The sequence below is a fragment of the Achroia grisella genome, unplaced genomic scaffold, assembly GCF_030625045.1.
Source record: "Achroia grisella isolate CSIRO2021 unplaced genomic scaffold, CSIRO_AGI_Agris_v1 utg146, whole genome shotgun sequence".
In the NCBI taxonomy this organism is placed as follows: domain Eukaryota; kingdom Metazoa; phylum Arthropoda; class Insecta; order Lepidoptera; family Pyralidae; genus Achroia; species Achroia grisella.
The window spans coordinates 1,424,316-1,432,742 of record NW_026712636.1 but is presented as its reverse complement, the minus strand read 5'-3'; the positions used below and the strand labels follow the sequence as shown (position 1 = coordinate 1,432,742).

General features: G+C 38.5%; 1 protein-coding gene across 1 annotated transcript; it reads right to left on the bottom strand.

Moving 5' to 3' along the window:
• Positions 1-3,529: 3,529 nt before the first annotated feature.
• Positions 3,530-6,517, bottom strand: LOC131855536 (uncharacterized). The gene has a single exon (XM_059206811.1). It carries the CDS (start codon positions 6,515-6,517, stop codon positions 3,530-3,532), a length of 2,988 nt encoding a protein of 995 aa, XP_059062794.1.
• Between the last annotated feature and the right edge of the window lie 1,910 nt (positions 6,518-8,427).

Sequence of the window (8,427 nt, the reverse complement as noted above, 5' to 3'; positions counted from 1 at the left end):
CTACATATTTCTACAGCACTTTGAATATTAGTAAATATTATATTTGATAGTAGGTATGGGTAGGGTTCCCTAGGGTGATTGTTACGAGTCTTGCAATTTAATAGAACTATTCGTATATTATCGACTAATTAATGAAAACGTGTAATCCGTTATGTATTTTATCATAATGACAACCACTCTGATAATTTTAAATATAAATCAAATCTAATAATTTAATATTATCAATGTAGGTATATCGCAAAATAGAATAGAGATAAATATTTAATTAATCCCATGCGCAAGTATACGTCCAGCCAGATTTATCAGGCTTTAAAGTACATTTTGTTTTTAAATAAGTGATAATGGATTGGTGCATTCGGCCTGTTTTATTAACGTTGATTGGAGGATGGTAGGACATATTGTACCACCTAATTTGACTTTATTTGATGAATGAAGTCAAGTTAGTTAGGAATCGTGCGTTATATGCATTTATCAGGAATTAACTAACAATGATGATTTCCAGATGAGATCGCGTGGACTCGACTTAAATTGGTATTTTATTAACAGTGGAGTCTTTAGTCCCCATTACTAGCAATCTCCTCTACCCTGTCGTTTGTTGAAGTTATTGTTTATTTATTGAAGGATGGATTCTACGGTGACTTTAACCGCAGACTGAGGGGGGAAGGGGATTGTTAGTAATATGAACTGATGATCGTTGTTCGATATGCTCAGTTTTTAAAAATATTGAAAAATGGCTTGATAATGATGGCGACTCACCGAATTATTTTACCACCTGGTGCATGTCCCGGGACTCGTATTTATACACACACTAACACTGTCTGATGTTATTGAATAGTTTACACAGTGAAGTCCTTAGTTTTGTTCACTTTAATTTGCTATTTGAATTAATAATTGAGACAAAGCACTCGCAGCCGCGTTCTCGATCTTGATGTTCAAGCGACAGTGGCGCTCAGTGCGCATGCGGCCGCATGCGTAAACTCTCGAGTTTGTTCGAGTACAGGTGGGCGGGAGTTTTTAAAATCAAGCCATTATTACAAAACCCAACATTTCCCCCCACCGAAATCCGCCAGGATTTCCCAGTTACGATACCAAGTGGAACTTGAATTAGTTTAATAAAGTCCCTAATAGGTATGTGATATAAGTAAATAAATGCGTATAGATATCAGTGTTAAAAATATTGAATATATAGATATACTTAGAGATAAGTGGACTGTATAAAATTTATAAAATATATTGTATTTTTTTTTTTTTTATTATAAGTATTGTTAATCTGCATCCTGATCCAATGGAAGTGGACTTACTTTAGAAACCGGACGTGTAAACTCGTGATTATTAGCTGTACGTATAGTGATCACACGTACTATGCCATCAGGACCTTTATGTAATTTTGAAACGCGACCCAATGACCATTTCAGTGATGGTGCATCGGAATTTATAAGTACAAGATCACCGATATTCAGATTACGACAGTTGGTAAACCACTTTTGACGATGTTGTAAAGTATGCAAGTAATCTTGTCTCCAGAGCTTCCAAAACTGCTGTGACAGTTGTTGGACCAACTGCCAACGGTTCAGATAAGAGGCAGACAAATCTGTAATATTATACTCGGGGACTGTCAAGAGTTCCCGACCTATAAGAAAATGAGAGGGAGTCAGCACCTCAAACTCATTGGGGTCGCTAGACAAGGCACAGAGGGGCCTTGAGTTAAGGACTGCTTCGACACGAGAAAAGAGTGTACTGAGTTCTTCAAACGACAGAGCGCGAGTGCCTATAGATCGTTTCAAATGCAATTTTGCCTGCTTGATCACGGATTCATAAAGACCTCCAAAGTTACTTCCAGCTGGGGGATTATATCTCCATTTTACACCTCGAAATAGAACCCCATCTGACAGACTATTCGAATTTTTATTAAGGAAATCTGTAACCTCTTTCAGTTGTTTTCCAGCAGATATAAAATTAGTGCCATTATCTGACACTATAGAATTACAAAGGCCTCGTCTTGCCGTGAAGCGGTCAAAGCATGCGAGAAAGCACTCTGTACTAAGAGAAGACAAGACTTCCAAGTGTACCGCACGTGTGGAACAACAAACGAAAACGCACAAATAACACTTCGATGTGCGAGCATTCTTACGGGTGGATTCCTTAATAAGAAAAGGTCCGCCTATGTCTATACCTACTGTATGAAATACATGAACATCTTGAGAGCGATATTTAGGTAAATCACCCATTATAGGCTGTCGATTTGTAGGAGACACCCTAAAACAGGCTATTTAAAACAGGCTATATTTGACTGTGCGTGATCGAATAGCGCTACGTGCTGAAACGATCCAATATTTTTGAGTAATCAAACTTTGAAGAGTTCGAGGACCCACATGTAAATAAATTTTATGATAATAATCAATAAGAATTTTAGTAAAATTTGTACTCTTTGGCAGAAGTAACGGATGCTTCTTCGGATAACTTAAATTTGATTGAGAAAGTCGACCCCCCACCCTGAGGAATTGACTGGAATCTACGAAGGGGTTGAGCTTTCTTAACGAATGATTACAAAGACCACCCTTTGATAAAGACGAAATATCGTTTGAAAAATGACGTGTCTGAACGGCTTTTATCAAGCTGTCATGTGCTTTCCTAATGTCAGCAATTGAAAGTGATCTTTTCGAAGCAGTGGATTTGCAGTTATCAATAAAAAGATAGCATCTTGCTACAATATTGACCAATTTAACAAAATTTGAATACCTTTCCGTAAGACTATAAATTAAATTATCTGAGTCAGGTTCTGTGGTAATAAGTACTGGCATTTTTGTACTCTTAAGTTCAGGTGGATTAACATCACGAAATTCATCAATAGTCTTAATAGGCCACTGTGATGGGTCCAGATTAAGCCAGTCAGGCCCGTTAAGCCATTCATGCATAACAATTAATGCTGATGGTAAGGCACCGCGAGAACAAATATCAGCTGGGTTAGAAGCACCACTCACATGATGCCAGCATTGACTAGGTACACTATCATTAATTTTGGACACCCTAGTTGAAACAAAAGTTTTGAGACTTTGGCATGGCGTGTTGAGCCATGACAATACAACGGAAGAATCGGTAAACAACAAGGTGTCATTAACTGTTAATCGACCATGTAGAATTGACTGGGTATACTTTACTAATTTAGCCAACAAATGAGCAGCCATTAGCTCCAGACGGGGTATGGTAACAGTCTTTAAGGGCGCGACCTTAGATTTAGCAATAACTAGACTGTTTTTACTTTCACCATCTGCGTTATTGGATCGAATATAAACAACCGCGGCATAACCAAGAGTCGAGGCATCGCAAAAACCTAGAATCTGACAATAATTATAGCGAGATACCTTGATATGGCGATCATGTTTTAATTTTGATAATAATGATAATTCATTGACATATGTCCGCCATCGAGCTTCAAGGTCAAAAGGTAAGGTTTGATCCCAACCTAATTGTCGAGCCCATAGTTCCTGCATGAAGCACTTTGCATAAAAAACACACGGAGCCGCAAAACCTAGGGATCAAATAGTCGACCAATCTGGGACAAGACTGTTCGTTTTGAAATGACAGGATTAGGCGAAGTAGTAGCGAATGTGAACATATCACTCGCTGGCAACCATTGAAGTCCCAACACCTTGATAGACATGTTGGTATCATCATCGAATGCAACTGGCGTTTCGCGATGAGCCTCATCCAGGTGCTCCACGACTTCAGGACAATTGCTCGACCATTTTCGGAGTATAAAACCACCAGCCTTCAAGAGATTAATTAGGTCCGTCTGAAGCGCTATCGCCTCTCTGACGGTAGCTACAGACCAAAGCAAATCATCCATAAAAAAGGCCCGTTTTAAAATGGGTGAAGCTAACGGAAATCGCTCTACTTCGTCATGCGCTAAAGTATGAAGTACTTTAATAGCTAAATATGGACAACTAGCAACGCCATATGTCAATGTATTCAACTGATATATTTGTATAGGTTGATCTAAAGAGTAACGCCATAAAATATGTTGATACGGACGTTGACTCTCATCGAGAGTTATCATCCTATACATTTTACAAACATCTGCAGAGAGACATATTTCATGAAGACGAAAATTTATTAATAGTTCTACAATGTCAGCTTGAAGTTTAGGACCCGGTAACACCAAATCATTCAGCGAGTTATTATTTGAAGTCTTGCCAGAAGCATCAAATGCTACGCGATGAGATGTCGTGGTGCTTGTTGGCTTGATGATGCAAAAATGCGGGATGATATATTTCGAATCCACGTTCTGGACATCACCAAGACAAGTCATATGACCGAGATCCTCATACTCGCGCATAAATTTATGATACTGAACTTTCAACTCAGGATCTCGTTTCAGTTTCAATTCCAAGTTATGAAATCGACGAGTTGCCATTTGACTCGAGTCGCCTAATTCAACCGAGGGACGAAACGGATACTTGACTACATATCTACCCGAGTCGTCGCGTCGATAGTCTTTCAGGAATAGACTCTCTGCTAATTCCTCCTCTGGACTACGGAGAGGTGTATCAGTCGGCATATTCTCAACTTCCCAAAAGGAGTGCATTATTTGATCGAGATTTATGGAAAGTCCGCAAAACGTACCACTCCGACTGGAGTCAGCAGGCAGTTCTCCGTCCCTGACAGTATCCGTATGATTAAGCTCAACCTGTCCCAATATAATATATCCAAATATGGAACCCATCGCGACAGGCATCCCTTGGTAACGAGAAAATATCTTATCGCCATTGTAGATATAAGGAAATAGATCACTAGCAATTAATAACTCGACTGGCGCAGGTTTATAAAAATACGGATCAGCTAACGTTAAGTGCTGAAACTCCACAACAGTCCTCTGAGGGAGGTGCACCGTAGGTAAGTTACCTGTAATAGCTGAAACGATAACCGCATCGGTTGACAAGATAGGACCGGTACCGTGTAGCGGCTTAATTTTACATGTACTTAAACCATATTCGCGTACGGGGTTACCACCTAGACCGCTAGGTTTAAAATTACATTTACGTCTCGACAGTCCGAGGCGCTTGATACAGTCTTGAGTTATGTAGCTCGACATAGCGCCGCTATCTATTATAGCACGTACGGGTTGGTACTGGCCCCAACAATCTGCGACGTGTATAACTGCGGTGCCGAGCAAGACAGTCAAGTCCGCTGAACATGTCAATGTAACCGCACTAGGATTCGAACTTGCAACAGAATCAATGTGCAAAGTATGATGATGCTTTTTCTTGCAGATCGTACAACGTACCTTAGATGGACAGTCGTCAACAACATGCTCTCGTAAACAATTTTCACACAGATTCATTTGTTTAATTTTGTCGAGACGCTGCATCGGAGTCAGGTCGTTGTAGTCGATACATCGATATATAGAATGCATCTTTTTGCAATACAAACACTCAATGGATTTATTAGATTTTACAGAGTGATTTGTATTGACAACAGCTGACGACAAGGAAGGCCTTGTACGTCGTAAATTTGAATTATTTGAATTATAAGGGTCATTGACCTTTGACTGGCTTTTTGAGTACGTTACACTTCTAGTAGTAGTGGAATTTGTAGCACTCATTGACATCTCGAGAACGCGCACTTGCTTTTCTATAAATATAATTAAATCACTAACAGTAGGTATTTCGTCCTGCTCCAATTCACGCTCCAACTCACGCCTGGTCACGGAGTCGAGATTACGCAAAGCAACATAAAATAACATAAATCCTGACAAGTCGGTAATATCAAGTAACTGAAGTGCCTTAATATTTTCTTGAAACGTCTGTAAGAAACTATTAAGTCCAGTGACTGATTCATTTACTAATGGTTTAAATTTGAAAATATTATCTAGATAAGTAGTTGCCAATGCCCGTTTATTCTCGTACCGTTTAACCAACGCGCTCCAAACTATCTCATAATTGTCCGATGTAACCGGCATCGACTTAACAATCGTCAACGCATAACCACTGACAGCTGACAACAGATAGTAAAATTTCTCAATATTTGCTATGTCTTTGTTATTGTGAATTAGTCTAGAGTAGGTATCCCTAAAGGTCGGCCAACTTTCCAATCGGCTGTCAAAAGGAAAAATCTCCAGTTTGGGTAGCCTAGGTTTAACACAAGCACTAACAGCATCGCTGGATTGTGTATTATTTGTAGTATTTTTTTTAATCAAACTATCGGCAACACTACGAATGAAAAAATATATCTCGTCAAAACTAGCTATCTCTTTGTATGAGGGAACATAATCTGGAAAGAATTTCTTTTTCAAAACTGTAATATTGAGAATACTATGTTCGAACTTTTCCCGCCATGATGACATTTCAGTACAACGAACATTAAATTCGTTTGTCAACTCAGGTTTGTCTCGAACATTTTTTGAAATCTGATATAAAGATTGCAATCTCAAGAAACACATCTCTTTTGCAGTAATATGTGGTTGCACCAACTTATCATAATCCTCCTTGGTGGATTCACCGTCAAGTTTAGGGGGCATTTTTATGAACGTTTATTTTACTTGATTTATTGTAGGTCAATAGCACAACGCAAGACAAAACGCAATGGCGGCTGTATGTCGTGATCAATTTTACGCAAATAAATATGAAATTAATATGATGAATTACTACGTTTGGAACGGAATTTTATATTGGATTAGGTTATATACTTTATAACAATGGGTTTTAACGAGGTCTCACACTTATAACTTATGTATTAACTGAGATATAAGCGAATAACTTTTCAACAATAAGGTTGGTTATTTACCGGTTTTATATTATAACCAAAACCTATTAAATATGTGTATTTACCTAATGTAGACCAATAAATACGTGTAAATAAGTATATATTTAGTTGTATTGATTTCGTAACTGGTCAAATCCGGCTCGAAGGACCAAAATGTTCGAAATGCTCAGTTTTTAAAAATATTGAAAAATGGCTTGATAATGATGGCGACTCACCGAATTATTTCACCACCTGGTGCATGTCCCGGGACTCGTATTTATACACACACTAACACTGTCTGATGTTATTGAATAGTTTACACAGTGAAGTCCTTAGTTTTGTTCACTTTAATTTGCTATTTGAATTAATAATTGAGACAAAGCACTCGCAGCCGCGTTCTCGATCTTGATGTTCAAGCGACAGTGGCGCTCAGTGCGCATGCGGCCGCATGCGTAAACTCTCGAGTTTGTTCGAGTACAGGTGGGCGGGAGTTTTTAAAATCAAGCCATTATTACAAAACCCAACAATAGTATTGCTAGCAATATACCAAGTCAATTTGACCTCCACGCGGTCCCCCTGGAAACCATCGTGAGAAATTCTTAGTGAATTTGTCACGATGGGCTAACTGACCTGACCTCATGGTCATCTAATCATCTTCCACTGGTGCCCCGCCAGCGTAAACCGTTAGCGCAGGCGGGTGCACCATTCCATTATCATCCACAAAAAAAAATAACCACACTGAGGGGGGAAGAAGATTGTTAGTAATATGAACTGATGATCGTATTGCTAGCAATATACCAAGTTAATTTGACCTCCACGCGGTCCCCCTGGAAACTATCGTGATAAATTCTTAGTGAATTTGTCACGATGGGCTAACTGACCTGACCTCATGGTCATCTAATCATCTTCCACTGGTGCCCCGCTAGCGTCAACCCTTAGCGCGGGCGGAAGCACAATACCATTATCATCCATAAAAAAAAAACCACAGACTATGATAATAATCAGTGAGTGAGTGACTATTTCACTGCTTTGTCACACCATGTCATCAATACATTTAGAATTTATACACATATTTACGATACTAAATATATTTATTATTTATGTATACGATTATGGCAAGATATAGAATCTTGAGTCTTTAGCCCATGATAAGGAAAAAACTGCACCCTTATTTATCAGAAAGGGCGGTCGCTCCAACGAGATTCTGAGAACATTGATGAACAGACTGTTAAACAGATAATAGAGCATTTTTATGTACTTGTTAGGTAGAAGTTTAACTAATTATAACTATTGTTCTATAATTATAGTTATACTATATACTAACATTTGATTAGAAAAATGGTTACTAACAAATTATTGATTATATTGATGTAGGTATAGTAATGATGTTTACCATCAATTAATTGCCTACTACATTTCTATTCAAGGCAAAGCACTGGAATTCCGCAAAGTTATCGAGCTTCTTAGCTACCACCGTATCACAGACGGAGGTCACAAACGTATAAAATCGATATTAAGCCATTTGTCCTAGTAATAGTACCTAATAGGTATATCTAATCAATATCTATGAATAAGTGGATTTACCACTACGAGTGACGCGAAATAAACTTAACTTTATTTTTACGTAGTAAAAAGGATTTAGTCAACAGTTTTTGGGCTGGAAAACCACCGGACATGACGTCTTAT